Source organism: Saccostrea echinata, unplaced genomic scaffold (assembly GCF_033153115.1).
Source record: "Saccostrea echinata isolate AGI-Se365-2 ecotype Australia unplaced genomic scaffold, CSIRO_AGI_Sech_v1 ptg000002l, whole genome shotgun sequence".
In the NCBI taxonomy this organism is placed as follows: domain Eukaryota; kingdom Metazoa; phylum Mollusca; class Bivalvia; order Ostreida; family Ostreidae; genus Saccostrea; species Saccostrea echinata.
Window position 1 is genome coordinate 5,634,464 of NW_026889751.1, and position 16,096 is coordinate 5,650,559.

The 16,096-nt window shown below is 33.9% G+C and overlaps 2 protein-coding genes across 2 annotated transcripts in view; both read right to left on the minus strand.

Moving 5' to 3' along the window:
* LOC133203809 (unhealthy ribosome biogenesis protein 2 homolog) overlaps positions 1 to 7,534 on the minus strand; it is a 55,319-nt gene extending 47,785 nt beyond the window's left edge. Inside the window, exons 1-6 of the mRNA XM_061339598.1 lie at positions 7,476 to 7,534; positions 6,205 to 6,369; positions 5,779 to 5,905; positions 2,906 to 3,037; positions 1,820 to 1,963; positions 7 to 137 (exon numbers count right to left, since the gene is read on the minus strand). Of these exons, the coding sequence (XP_061195582.1) occupies positions 7 to 137; positions 1,820 to 1,963; positions 2,906 to 3,037; positions 5,779 to 5,905; positions 6,205 to 6,369; positions 7,476 to 7,534 (758 nt within the window). The remainder of the gene's footprint in view (positions 1 to 6; positions 138 to 1,819; positions 1,964 to 2,905; positions 3,038 to 5,778; positions 5,906 to 6,204; positions 6,370 to 7,475) is intronic.
* Positions 7,535 to 12,921: 5,387 nt separating this feature from the next.
* On the minus strand, positions 12,922 to 15,085 carry LOC133203820 (short-chain collagen C4-like). Its single transcript, XM_061339609.1, has 3 exons — positions 15,046 to 15,085; positions 14,858 to 14,926; positions 12,922 to 13,391 (listed from the first exon to the last, which is right to left on the minus strand). The coding sequence occupies exons 1-3, from the start codon at positions 15,083 to 15,085 to the stop codon at positions 12,922 to 12,924; spliced, it is 579 nt and encodes a 192-aa protein (XP_061195593.1).
* Positions 15,086 to 16,096: the final 1,011 nt, after the last annotated feature.

Sequence of the window (16,096 nt, forward strand, 5' to 3'; positions counted from 1 at the left end):
CTGTACCTGTGAAACAATGCCTGATCCAGGATGTCATTTAGATTCTCAACACAGTTTTTAAGCTCGTGACATTTCTCTGTCAAACTTCCCAGCAATAAAGTAGGAATAAGTAACCGTTCAACCACAGACTGGAAAACCTAAAATATTCAACACATAGACATTGTATAGAGATTCCCCCAACATGTTCTCTTTTTTTCATTTCATTTACAATTAATCACTTTATATTAGTGAGAACTTTATTTTGCATAAAAATGTGAGGCTGTCTGCTTGCGAAAATTTCATTCTTGCATATGATTTTATTAGTATAGCTTATATACAGCATTAACCAGAATTCCTCCTAATTCTGCCTCACTTTCAAGTACCAAGTACCTATCTTGCGAAAATAAGGTCTGGCGATATTTTGTGATCAACAGTACTCATGACTATAACTATTCCTCATACTGTTACATATTAGAAAAACAAATGTAGATAGACATTTTGTCATGGTATAATGTCAGGACTTTCTGAGTTACAGGGTCTATAATTTCAGGTTGGATGGGGCAATAACAAAACAATGGGAAACCACAGCTTTGATAGATGGTGAAAGATACCCCATCTTTGACACTTTTCATATAATATATAATTTGCCAAATTGTCTTATAACTTATTAGGTTTATTTTAGTCACAATTCTGTGTTTATGTTTTTTTATATCATATTTTATTTAGGACTATGGCATTTTTGGAATGTTTAACTAGTTACATTTCCTTCTCATGAATTATGGTATTGTCTTTTTTTTTTTTTTTTTTTTTTTTTTTTTTTTTTTTTGTATTTTTAACTGTTTGATATGTTTTTTAGCATTGTATTTTGTCATTATTAGTAAAATAAATGACCATTCTAATTCCTCAAATATGTGTGTGTTGTATCGTGTCAAACTAATCTAAATCCTATCAGTTATCCATAAAATATCATTTAAACAGGATGCCCATTGTATTTACATTAAACACAGCTCTCTATATCTCTTTTTTTCTTTTTTTTTTTGTTTTTTGATGGTGTATGCTTAGATCCAGTGAGACAAATGTGAACATTTTAAAGGACTGTAAACAGCTGCTTGTCACCAGCAAAGAAAAAAAATTGGAAGTAAGAACACCCAAATTAAAAACTACACACTAAAAAGTTAAGTCTTCTTACATAATTCTCTGTAATCAGTATGCTGGTTTGCACTTATCAACAACATGCAAATTTCAACCGTTGACCTACCTTTGCCTGCTGTGGCTGGGACCTTTGTGACACACTGTTAAGTTGCTGTACATTTCTGTAACAGAATGGACTGGTCTGACCTACCTTTGTCTGTTGTGGCTGGGACCTTTGTGACACACTGTAAGTTGCTGTATATTTCTGTAACAGAATGAACCGGTCTGACCTACCTTTGTCTGCTGTGGCTGGGACCTTTGTGACACACTGTAAGTTGCTGTACATTTCTGTAACAGAATGGAACAGTCTGACCTACCTTTGTCTGCTGTGGCTGGGCCCTTTGTGACACGCTGTAAGTTGCTGTACATTTCTGTAACAGAATGCACCAGTCTGACCTACCTTTGTCTGCTGTGGCTGGGACCTTTGTGACACACTGTAAGTTGCTGTACATTTCTGTAACAGAATGGACCAGTCTGACCTACCTTTGTCTGCTGTGGCTGGGCCCTTTGTGACACGCTGTAAGTTCCTGTACATTTCTGTAACAGAATGGACGGGTCTGACCTACCTTTGTCTGTTGTGGCTGTGACCTTTGTGACACACTGTAAGTTGCTGTAAATTTCTTTAACAGAATGGACTGATCTGACCTACCTTTGTCTGCTGTGGCTGGGACCTTTGTGACACACTGTAAGTTGCTGTACATTTCTGTAACAGCTGAATAAGATCAGAATGGACTGGTCTGCCATCCTGGATAGTTCTGACTGTTAATAACAATACATTGCCCAGAAACTTCACCTAGAGGTAGAAAACATCACAAAATTTAATTATTTTTTTCATTCATCTTGAAAGGAAAATTTATTAGAAATCTAATATACTGTGTGTAAAACACACAGCTAACCTCACATTGTAAAAAAAAAAAATTAATCACAGTCTAAAGATTTTCCTCCCTAAGATTATTTTAACACTATGGTTATTCTCGATTTTGATAGGAAATATTTATAATTTTTGGTGTTCAGACCTCGCTGCCTTCCCCAAATGGATGTGTTTTATAGATTTCTATCAATTTGTAATATTTGACTTTTATGCAGCAGATTTTGTAATTTTAATCTTAAAAACAACTAAGACATGATGATATTTTAAACAATTGGAAGTCCAAAATATTTCTATAATTTCTATGTTTGTGAATTCAATATTTATCTTTTTCCAAATATTTGAGCCTCCTGTCATTGTAATTTATATGCTTGAAAACTGTTTATCAATATATAACCATTATTAAAAGCATTTGACTGCTGGAGTATTGTTTTTTTAAATAATTTAAGAACTACAAATGGTGAAAATCTCGAAAAATATGAAACAGATGTTTCAAAAATCATAAAAATTATGGGTAAATCAGAACAGTATAGACAGGCTTGTGTGTTTCTTCCGTAATCAACTTTTCTTCTGTAATATAGTGAGAAGCACTAGTTTGATCAATATAAGATGATACTGTTTACTTAGCAATATTCCACATAGTTGTGTATACATATTAAAGAACTCTACTAATAATGTACATCAAATTACAAACAATTAAATGCACCCCCCCCCCCCTCCCAACAAAAAATACTGAAAAGATTTGCTGCAAAGACATTGTTTGTCCAATATCTGATGGTGAGTATCAGTGTACAAGGCACAATTCTTCTCTGTTTGTACATAAATTTATTAAAACTCCAAAAGTCTACAGCAAATGAAAATACAAACCAGAAAATCATATTTTGATGTAAAGACATAAGATAAGGTTGGAGACTGTATAATGGCTAAGGCACATCCTACAATGTCTGCTGTACAACCAGAGTTTTTCTCATACTCCAACAAGATGCTGTCGCATAATACCTGTAAAATATTCCAAATACAAGGGTCATTTGAAAAGTTCTGAGAATAATTTGATTAAATATAAACCGTTTAACGGAGGTTAATGAGTTTGATATCATTGAAGAGTTGACTTTCAAATTTGACTTTGCTGAAATTTTGCCTCTTGTTACATCATAATTATGGTCCGTATACTAAACACACAGGATTCTGATGTCATCTTCAGAGATATTACATCAAAAAAGTAAATAAATTGACGTTGCAATATGTGCATATTTTCCTGCTCTTTTCAATGATTTCAAACTCATTACCTTCCATTAAATGGTCAATAATTTATCAAACCATTCTCAGAACTTTTCAAATGCCCATTGTTTCTACATCCAATTTAATTAAATCTTAACTAAATAAGTACAGATGATTTTTTATGATATAAAAAAAAATGCTCCAGTTTCTCATTGACACTATCTATGTAGTCTTTGGAGACCAGGTCTTCTTCCAACTTCTGTTGAAATTCCAGTGGGTACTAATTGTGCCCCATTATTAGCAGACCTGTTTTTGTATTCTCATGAAGCAGAATTTATTCAAAAACTTCTACATAAAAAGAAGTTCTCTTGCTGTGGTCTTCAATTCCACAAGTAGATCATAAATATTAACAATCATTCCTACACTGATTTAATATACCCAACTGAACTCAAAATAAAACATCACAGAGTATGACACATCTATTTCACATTTGGATGTTTTACTAGAGAAAGACACTGATGGCAAACTAACAACTAAACTTTATGTGACGACATGTGATGACGTCAACTTTTCTACTGTCAACTTCCCTTGTTTATGTAGTACATGTAATATATCATTATCACCTGCATATGAAGTTTATGTCTCCCATAGCATGTCTTACACACTAACAATTTCTAAAAAGAGGTAGGCTTCTGACAGATTTGTTGATGATACAATGTTATCAACAATCTCGTTTAAAGTCAACATTTCACAAATTTATGATAGATACAGTGACCTTGTTTGCAAATACAATCTATCATTAGATCAAATGTTGACTTATGTCTTTCATATAAGTTTTGGGCCATTATTTCCACACTGAATTGTCTACATATTTTACCTGAGAATGACAAGGAGCATAGGGTGGGTGTGACCGGTCAACAGGGGATACTCAATCCTCCATGACACCTGATCCTGCCACTGTTTTCAGAGGTCTTGTTTGCTCTGCTCACAATTTGTATTGTGTAATAGGACTTTAAGCCTGATTACTATTCGTTATCTTCACATTTCATGATATCATGGATGACATATGGATGACTTTATATAAATCTACCTGAAATTTTAAAGATTTCTTTAGAAATTACCCAACATTTGAATGACTTGATAGGATTTTACATATGAAGGACAAGGTTAAAATAACTTGACAGTCAAACACACGAAGGAGGTCATGGATAATGAAAAGACTACACAAGTAACTGATACATGTATAAGGAGGAACTGAAAAGAGGTTACCTGACATTTGAAAGATTTTATTAGAAATTGCCTCAAATTACTTTACATATGGAGGACAAAGTTAGAACTACCTTACACATGGGTGGGGGGGGGGGGGGGGGGCATGAAGACTACAATAGTAACTGACATATGGAGGAATTGGGAAGATGTTATCTGACACATGGGGGCATGAGATGTTATATGTATCTTACACATGGAGGCATGGGAAGATCTAATGTGATACATAAGGGCATGGGAAGATGTAATGTGATACATGGGGGCATGGGAAGATGTTATGTGATACATGGGGGCATGGGAAGATGTTATGTGATACACAGGGGCATGGGAAGATGTTATGTGATACATGGGGGCATGGGAAGATGTTATGTGATACATGGGGGCATGGGAAGATGTTATGTGACACATGGGGGCATGGGAAGATGTTATTCAATACATGGGGGCATGGGAAGATGTTATGTGATACATGGGGGCATGGGGGGGGGGCATGAAGACTACAATAGTAACTGACATATGGAGGAATTGGGAAGATGTTATTTGACAAACAGGGGCATGAGATATTATATGTATCTTACACATGCAGGCATGGGAAGATGTTATGTGATACATGGGGGCATGGGAAGATGTTATGTGATACATAAGGGCATGGGAAGATGTTATGTAATACATGGGGGCATGGGAAGATGTTATGTAATACATGGGGGCATAAGAAGATGTTATGTAATACATGGGGGCATGGGAAGATGTTATGTAATACATGGGGGCAGGGGAAGATGTTACGTAATACATGGGAGCAGGGGAAGATTTTATGTGATACTTGGGGGCATTGGAAGATGATATGTGGATACATGGGGGCACGGGAAGATGTTATGTAATACATGGGGGCATGGGAAGATGTTATGTAATACATGGGGGCATGGGAAGATGTTATGAAATACATGGGGGAATGGGAAGCCATTATCTAACACATCAAGGCATGGGAACATGTTATCTGACACATGGGGGCATGGGAGGATGATATTTGACATATGGACTATGGACGGAGTGCTTATGATAAAACATGGCATATAACATGTATAATGGGCTGGATACCTGTAAGACATTATCTGACATACACAGATGTTTTATAAAAACTTATTCTGAGATATGGAGAATACAGGACTTTAACTGACATATCCAGGGCAACATATGATATTACATAACACTTGGTAGGCTTGATAAGTCATTACTTCATATACTAAGGTCTATATCATTACCTGACTTATGGAGGGTTTGATGATCAGAGTGTGTCTGAATTTCGCTGGGGTGTGACATTTTCTTGTCTGTAGAACTTCAAATAGACATCTCCACACAAGAAAAGTTTCATCCTCTGTTATGTTACTCCTGTGTGGCATTCATGCAACGTGCATTTGAAAATGTGTTTCAAAATAAATCTACACATTTATAAAGTTCTTGGTTGCCTTTAGTTTACATAGTGGTTGTACTACGTGTATTAGTAACTTGAAATCACATTCAACTTAAAGTGTTTTAAAAAAGGAACTGAATATACTATACTTTCCCTAAAATATTTTAATCAATACACACTGAAACTAATATCTTAAGATAATTTGATTTGAAATTAATATCTTTTATCAATGAAACTAAATTAAATATCTTTAACCAATTTATGTTTTATCAAATACCTTTTCCTGTTTAAAAGAAGGCCACCAAGAAAATCAATGAGAACTTGTTCTTTGTTTGGGAAGATGACTTTATCTGATAACCAGGCAAATTTGGTCAGCTTCAGACGACTCTTAATGTCACTAGTTCTGTCTTTAAGCCTTGTGTAAATTCCTGGGGAAAAAAACCTTTTTTTTCACTTGATTTGGATAATTGCTATGATATAAAATACCTGGTTTATTGTTTATGGGACTTAGATTTACTAGAAGAGTTAATGTAATTAAATTTTCTTGTTGGTTTATTTTTTGTTTTATACTATTTTTTTTTAATAAAAAAAATGTTTTTATTGAGCATATTAAATTGCTTTGAAAATTTTAACATAAATGATCAAACCAGAGATTAACAGGTTGGGACCAACTGTCCAAATGGAATATAACAGCCTGAAGGGATATTACATCCTTATGAGATATAAATTTACAGTGCAAAAAAAAAAAAAACGCAAAAAGCATTGGATATCCACATAAAAATACATAAAATGCAACAACGTTTAGTTGATATTTTTTTCTATAACTATACCCCTCAGTAGATCAAAAACTTCTTGGGATCAATCTCACAAAATGTAGGCTTACAGAAAAAAAAACTTCCAAAAAGTTGTTGCATTTAATGTATGCAACTGTATAGCAAAAAAATCAATAAAATTTAGTGTCAGTTTTTGCATTTCTTTTTTCCGTAGATCTCATTTGTATATTAAATCCCTAACCGGCTATTATAACTCATTTGGGCAATTGGTCCCAACCTAATTAAGTATTCACATTTTTTATATTATGTGACTAGTAGTACTGTATTAGATATGATATATTTTATCTAAGTATTTGTAAAGTGCTTTCGTTTAACTACTTCAGATGATGTATAAAGATGATAAAGGAAATTCGGACTACAGTTAGTGTTCTTATTTGATGTGGTCTTAATTTGCTCAAATCAGACGAAAAGGGCAGAATAGTTTTTAGCTATTGTTGGATTTTTAATTGTAAACTCAAAAATCCTTTACTCTAATTGTCTTATAAAAATCTACACGAACGTAAAAAAATTGTAAACAAAAAACCATGTGGAACACAAACCACCTGAGTAAATGTTTGCCATAATCCAAATATTATCTCAATCCACTAGAGAGCGCCTTCGATTGCAAAAAATATTAGAGTGATCTCCCGTTGATCATGTGTTTGCAACGATTTTCCGCAATCCGCGGCGGAATTTGAAGCGAGGAATTTGTTGGTTGTATTCAGTCTAGACGAACTCCAAAAACGGCGTGAACTCCGAAAACGAAGTCTTTGGCTCCATCATGCATTGCGGCATTTCCAATGTAAACAAACGATGGATTGTCGTTCGCTTTTTCCAAATATACGGCTGCATAATGAATGTATTTAGTGCATTGTGACTTTATTTTAAATTTTGGTGAATGGATAATTAAATTTATTAAATTATATGTGGATATTGACTTATTTATCGCTTCAAACTCTTGCATAATAGTAAACTGGATATACGACATCGAATTCAATACTACCGGTAAGAATTATTTTTTTAAGTATTTGATTTTTTTGTCGCCTTGATTTAAATTTCATGTAGTTCCTACAATAAAGGTGCTTTTATTTGTTTTGAAGACACCCAGCTTGTATTTATTTTAATCAGAAAATGCGTATTTTTCACCATGGAGCAGAGATATTCACAGGTTCATTTTTAGAAGACATGTTGTGACCTTAATTTCTAAAAGAGTATTTTTTTTTTTAAAGTTTTCATATTGATAGATAATGGTTTTAAAAATGTTTTCATAATAATATCTGTTCGTATGTAATAAAAAATCGGTAAATAACGATGGTAAGAACGTACGCGTTCAATTCAGATGTTGTACACAAATAAAAAAACGGAATGCTAATTTATGTATAAAATTCAGTCAAGCTTTTAACAGTTACAATATATATTGTCCCATTTTGCATACATATCCCTTTTATTATGCATATTTAATTACCTCTCAAACGTATTATTTTCTCTGTAATTGATCTGACTTCAAAACCTCAACTTTGAAAGTAAATATCTCCTTTTTTGCAAGTAAAATCAAAAATCTGACAAATACGATCTCTTCCGAAGTCTATTATTTAGCATTTCTGAGTACTGGCATAATTGCCATACTTTCCAAAACTTTGCACGGACAGTTTTTGTAGACCCATCATTTTTGCCGAAAAATCGCCATTTTTTTGTGTGTGTGCGCATGCGCGGACTCTATTTTCAGAGTCTTTTTCAGTCTCAATTTCTTACTTCCGGAAACGCTGTTTTTGGAGTTCGTCTAGACTGGTATTATCAATCTAATTAAAACTAGATCCTTTACGCTTTTGTATTTTGTTATGTTGCTGTAAGGATCTAGTTAGATCCTTACGGCAACATAACAAAATACAGGAGCGTAAAGAATATAATTTTAAAGAGCGTTGTCAATTATTTTTTCAGTTCCATCCTCCCCCCCCCCCCAACACACTGGGCACACACACACACACGTTCAAGAACGATACTTTACGATTGTGTTTGTTGTTGTATTATAATTATATAAACAAGGTGAAAATACAGCAGGCATGTTCACGAAACTATATCAGGACTGCGATGTGTCCTAAGAACGCCTTAGGAAAAGTCTTTAGTATTAAGTCAGTAGCTCGAAGCTTAAATTTCCTAAATTTAGGACCTCGCCATAAGTCCTTCCTAACTTAATGTTAACATTATTCTTGTCCTAAGATCATCCCAAGTTTGTTGTGATGCTTATGTTTTTGAATATTGCAAGCATCAGCGACAATTTCTTGTTCCTCAACAGTCCGTGTATGAGCTGATGATTTACACAAATCAATTTTTTCACAAATGTTACCTAAGACCTCTTCTTTGCAACATTAGTTACCATCGTCGATAATTTACAGAAGATGATATTTATTTTTGCCACCTCACCAAGGACGACCGGAATTTGGCACTTGAAAATTCCGAGTTTCATTTCTTATTTATAATACAAAAGGTACGTTCGTAACACCTTTTTTCAAACTGGGGAAGGGAAGAAAAATATGTTTTAATTGTTTTAATTTAAAATGTAATTGACTAGCCAAAAAATAAAATTTCCGGAAAATCTTTGACATAAAAAAAATAGAAAAGCTATAAATGTGTCTGTGTGTTTGTGTGGCCGGGGAGGGGGTGGGGGTCCATACTTCAACAGAAGGTGAAGGTTGGGGTGGACCGGCCTTTTATTTTAAAAATCTTCTATTATAGATTAACAGCAATAGATTATTTTCGGAAAACAACGAGGGGCCGACACCCCCCCCCCCTCCCCGATGTGTACATACTATGATGAGACAATGAAACTATTCAAAAGAAGGAAAAAACAATCATACAAGTTTTATCTGTAAGGGACAAAAAGTGAAAATTGTTCACTTATTTCTATCTATCTATTACTATTAATCGGGGCATATTGTTTTTATTTAAATCAAATGAATATTTAAATATATTAAAACCATTGAGAGTTCCAAGACTCTGGGATAAAACATTGCCTTTAAAATAGCGATTTCTCCGTTTGAATACATTTTTTCGAGTCCTGCAAAATTCATTTCATTTTTTATCAGCTTATTTTTCAAAAAATGATACAGACTGTAATAATACATCGTACCATTTTCATCATCTAGTCACTATGGAATTCCATATACGACAGCCAACTGCTCACTGCCAACTACTCACTGCTTACTGCCAACTGCTCACTGCCAACTGCTACTGCTTACAGATGATATTGCCTATATTTTGACATCTTAATATCTTTAATTCGCATATTTTAATATTTGAATGATTTTTTTTTATATATTTATGTAGAAAATGTGAATTTTCATAAAACATAACTTATTTGGAAAAGCGAAGAGAGCTACGTCTATAATTTTGGTAAAACTTGTGTTTATCACTATACAAATCAACGGAAAACGGATATTTATTCCCCTCCCCCCCCTGTGAAACAATAATTTCTTTTTACATGTATTATGAATTGTTATTTCACAAATTCATACCAAAGGATTTTTTGTTTCGGGCTGTTTACAGACAAAGCAATTTAAAAAAAACAGTTAAATGTATTTTATTACCAATTTCAAATGCGACAACAAGTAAAAAAAAAAAGGTACTAAAATATCAATCTGATATGTTGAATTTTACATAAGCTAAACATTAAGGGTCATTTATCCATTTCCATGAGAATTTGAAAATCTGGGGATGTTTTGAAGCCTGATTTCAATTACTAAAAGATTGGGATAATTTATGCATAACGGGCGAAGCCCGTTAAAGAAATAAAATGAAATAATGCAAATTATCCCACGTTTCCAACTATCATTGATGCCCTGGCATACCCAACAAACTAGACAGTGATTCCTTAAATAAACAATTTCCAGACGTGCTCTTTCTATCAAAGCACAAAGATCTGCAGCTTCTTCAGCCAATAATAAAATCTGCTTTTTATATGTGTGTGTCTTTAATTCTTACAGAACCCACTTTCTCATAAAATCATTTATCTTTGGCTTTGTGAATATACCTGTATAATTATATATTTCGATAAGATGTATCTAACATCATTTGATTTTTAGCGGGAAATTTGAAAGTATAAAATAAAAAAAAAAACTCACAATGAGTTGTCAATTTTCTTAAAAGTGTTGTAACACGATGGCGGTGTTTTTCTTTGAAGTTTGTCGTTCTGTATTAGCAATACAGCACGGGACTACAGTTGGCAGAGCTATTTTCCGTTCTGTATCAACCCTATATACTGTGTTGTATTTGCCAACTTTTCTGTATCTAAAATACAACACGGTCTAAAACTTAATCAGATTCAATATATCAAAAGCACGTACAAATAGTAAATGTCGATTTTTTCGTATTTTGAATTTTGGCCTGATATTTCCTTACGAATGTAAAATGTCAAATTTTTGCAATCACTGTTTTAAAAAAATATTCCACACATACTAAGAGTCTACACGTTATTTTGATCCAAACGAAATGGAAAATTCGCAGTTATGAAAAACATCGTGTGTTGAAATAATTCCTCAAAACCTGTTTGCTTTCCCTGCTTTTTTGTGTCCCCTTCAAAATGGTAAATCCAATGGTTTGCGGTTGCAGCATACATCAAGTGAAATTCGATACCCCCCCCCCCCCCCACACACATTTTCCACTCTTCTCGTGCAAACTCATTCAAGTCCATTTTTAGCGTTTTGATTTTTAAAAACTCTTCTCGAATCCTCATCGTCCACTTTATCTATTAAGAAATCAGAAGAGTTCAAATCAATTACGTCTACCCTCTTGTCAAAACTAATCTGACTGAATTTTCCGTTGTCCGTGGAGATATATATACTGCGGATGCTGTACAGCTAAAAGTGGGAGGTGCTTAATTTGATTGATCATTTAGAGAACTCGGCAGGTTCTGTATCGTAGATACAAATTTGGGGGCGGAGATTGCATTGCAATCAAAAGTACTGTTTGTAATTAAGGCTTATTAAAATGCTAATGGAAAGAGGGGAGGGGGTCACAAAACTTTAAATATTCTACAAGTGTGATCTGTTTATAGTTCCTAGAGGTTTCGACGGATTGGTCTCCAGCATCTAATTAAAATAAAAACGCGGACACCTGACAATCCAATAATGTAAGATACATGTATAACAGGTACTTGTGGACAGGACCCCCCCCCCCCCCCCGATATTCAACCCCGGGGCTTGTTGGACATTTTTTTTCACAAATTATATTTAATGCACTTATTCATCATGTGTACCATAGGAAAAAATCGTGAAACCCCAAAATAATCGTCCCACACAAAAATACCACACTATCTTTCTTATAATGTATAGTGGGGTATTTTTGTGTGGAAAGATTATTTTGGGGTTTTCACGATTTTTTTCCTATGGTACACATGATGAATAAGTGTAATAAATATAATTTGTGAAAAAAAATGTCCAACAAACATCGGGGTTGAATGGGGAGGGGGGGGGGGGTGTCCTGTCCACAAGTACCTGTGACATGTACATGTATCTCAAAATTGTGTGTGGGATAAGGACACAACTGCTCAGGCAAAACACAGGACTTTGTCAGAAGGTTTATGGAAGCATTAAGCTTGATATTTGATAGTAAAAGTGCCTCACAAATCAACAATTACAGCCATTTTAAAGGATCATTTTCTCAGAGTCCTTAGTTTTGGGCATGTTGAATTTTAACTATGATAAAGGAATGCATATATTTCGATAAATTGCTTTGGAATTCATTAAAGAACAGTGACTGTTGATAATTGCTGTTTTTTGTCCTTGTCTAAAATACACACCTTTGATTTTCGAATGTCAATGATTGATTTGTATAAGATAGACATAAAACTATGACTTCTCCGAGAGATCGCATAAACCGGAAGGTATGACTTAACAAGGGGTAATAGGAAATGTGATTTAAGTATATTGAAGATGAATTTCAATTTGTACTAAGTTCTCCAGTTTTTCGTAATTTAAGAGAGAAGTTTGTTAAACATTAAGCAGTTTAATGTATTCCATTTTGTCTCAATTTAAATATTTTTTTCAGGTAAATTGTCAATTATTTTTCTGTGTGACCTTCTTTTAAACACGGTACTTAGTTCCTGATATAAGCTGTAAACCACCTAAAAGTAATTAATACAATACTTTATAAAATTAAGTTTTCATTTATTACCTTTTTATTATCTTTCACAGAGTACAAAGAGAACATGGTACATAGGTACCATTTTTATAAGGTGGGCATGGTAGAGTGCCACACACGGTTACAACAGGATAAAATAACTTCCCATTTTCATTTGCTCCAGATCTCTCAAAAAAATCCGGATTATCATCCAAGCAGAGATATTCCGATTTTTGTTCTGTATATGAATTTGACGTCAGGAATCCTTGGTATTGCTTTACCCATCCCACAGGACACGTAAGTTTTCCCGGAATCATTATTGCAGACGTTGCTGCTGTCACGTGGCAGATGGCACATGGAGCATCTTCCTGATAATCTACATTCTTGAGACTAAACTGGTACTCTCCTCCGTAAAGATGAGCCAGGCCTCCGTCACCATGAATTGGAAAGTGGGCGTCAATTGAATCTGGATCATGTGGTAAGCATAATGTGTTCGCTCCATTCCCCGTCTCCGAGTAGAAACTTCCCGCTACAATGCCTGTGGTAGGACACAACATATAGGCCTAATTCATACATATCAAAATAAAGAGTCTGATAAACGTTATACATTTGTTGACTGGGTTCGAGGGCAACATGCGTTTTGTCAGACCCAAGAACCAAACTGTTTGCCTGGGCCGTTATGGGCCGAAGGCAAACAGTTTGGTTCGAGAGGTCGACAAAACGCATGTTGCCCGAGTACACAGTCAAATAATGTTTTGTTATACCTTTTATTTATTTATTTATTATTATTTTTTGTTGTTGTTGTACATGTATCATGTATCTCTTGCTGGTTTTCATACCAACGAATGCAAATAAGATTGTTGACGTAAGCGGTCCAATATCTCGTCCACAGGTCCAAAATCTCACTCTGCAGTCAAACATCGAATTCTTTTTATGACCGCTCAGTAAAACATTAGAAATGTTAGACTTTTTAAGTATAGATTTATATATGAACTATTTTTTAGAGGTATAACAATAAGGTTTACTAAATGTTGTTGCTATATGAACAGAATATTTTAGACTGACGGTTGTTTAAGCTAAGGAGAGTATTATCATGTTGTAAATTTTGAATTTACTAGGGGGAGGTAAATGCAAAATTTACAACATGATTATCATGTTGTAAATTTTGCATTTACCTCCCCCTAGTAAATTCAAAATTTACAACATGATAGTATGCAGAAAAGTCGTGTCTGTTTCCGAAGATACTTCATGTATTACATAGACTGAAATACACAAGGTACCAAATGTTTTGGTTCAAAGTTTTTCAATTTTCCTCAATTTTTTTTTTTTTTTTTTAGAATTTGGTCTTACGTTTGTACGGAAGCCCATTTAGGACCTATCAAAAATATTTTTATATTCGATATGACAAATTGTCGAATTTGTTATAACGAATTTAATTCATTATAACAATTTCTTTGATTTCATTATAACGAATTTAATCTGTTATAACAAAGTTATATTGTATTCGTTATAACGAATTCAAAAATTTGTTATAACAGATTAAATTCGTTATAACAAATTCTGAAACTTGTTATAACAAATTAAATTCGTTTAAACAAATTCTAAAATTTGTTATAACGAATTAAATTCGTTTCATCAAATTCAACAATCAAGTCCCATAGAAAAATATTAATGAATTCGATATAACGATTTGTCGAATTCGTTTTAACGAATTTAATTCGTTATAACAAGTTTTGGAATTCGTTATAACAAATTAAATTCATTATAATAAATTTGAACTCGTTATAACGAATTCAACAAATTTGTTAGAACAGATTGAATTCGCTATAACGAATTCGAAGAAATTGTTACAACGAATTAAATCTGTTATAACAAATTCGACAATTCGTTATAACAAATTCAAAAATATTTTTTGATAGTACCTAAATGGGCTTCCGTACGTTTTTGTATAAAATATGTCACTAATGGCTACGGTAATTTCTCCGTCAGCTCGATAACACTTACCACTGTAGACAGTTTTGGTGTTATTCAGTTGAGGACATGTTCTCTTTCCCCATATCGTATATGTGGTTCCTGGAAAAAATAAATTGGTTAAATAATATAAAAGTATTAACTTAAAAGCCGACATGTTCGGAAAGATATTTCAAGCTACTCATTATGTTTTCAACGTGCTCATTAAGTTTTCAACTTACTTATTACGTATTCATACTTATTACGTTTTGGAATCGGCATAATTATATCCGCACTTTCTAAAGAAAGTTCGGGTATATTGTTACCCTGGTCCATCTGTCTGTCACACTTTCTTCTTAAACTAAGTACCCCTACATTTAAAGCAGAATTCAACTGATCTTTTGGAATATGATAGATGGTGTCCTATAGATGTGCAATAAGGTTTTGGACTTTTCAATTTAACCATGGGGGCAAAACTGGGATAAAAAAATGACGTTTTTTTTTCTACAAAAGCCTGTGTCCCAGAACTCCTACATTTTACGCAGTAACGTAATCATCTTTAAGAAGATGATTGGTAGTTTCCTGTAAATGTGCAATAAGGTTTCGGAATTCTCATTTTCATCCTGGGGATCAAATGGGGAACGTAAATGATGTTTTACTACCAACCCCTGGTTCCCAGAACTCCTCTTACATTTTTTGCAGTACCTAGCTAATCATCTTTTGAATGATTGGTGGTGTTCTGTAGATGTGCAATAAGGTTTCAGAATTTTCATTTTCACTGGGGGTCAAATGGGGATCGAAAAATGATTTTTTTTTAATACAAAAAGACCCTGGTACCCAGAACTCCTCTTACATTTTATGCAGTAGCCTAATCATCTTTTAGAAGATGATTGGTGGTGCTCTGTAGATTTGCAATAAGGTTTTGGAATTTTCATTTTCACCCTGGGTGTCAAATGGGGAGGGGGGGCGATGATGTTTACTATACAAAAAGACCCTGGTTCCCAGAACTCCTCTTATATTTTACACAGTAACCTAATCATCTTTTGGAAAATGATTGGTGGTGTCCTGTATATGCGCAATAAGGTCTCGAAATTTTCATTTTCACCTTGGGGGTCAAATAGAGGACGAACAAAAACATTTAAAGTCTAAATGTCAAAGATTTCATGAGTTATCGTCTGGTTGTCTTTTTACTTAATTTGAACTTGAATGAAGAAAGGGTCAAGGCAAATAAAATTGATACAGCAAATCTTGTGTCAATGTCTTCTATCCATGTTCCAAATTTGAATTCATAAT

Excerpts from the sequence above, each read along its gene's own strand:
- LOC133203820 (XM_061339609.1), bottom strand. The coding sequence starts at position 15,085 with ATGCCGATTCCAAAACGTAATAAGTATGAATACGTAATAA. Across the intron at positions 14,927-15,045 it reads TAAGTATGAATACGTAATAA|GAACCACATATACGATATGG; the intron begins GTAAGTTGAAAA and ends TATTTTTTCCAG. Across the intron at positions 13,392-14,857 it reads CACCAAAACTGTCTACAGTG|GCATTGTAGCGGGAAGTTTC; the intron begins GTAAGTGTTATC and ends GTCCTACCACAG.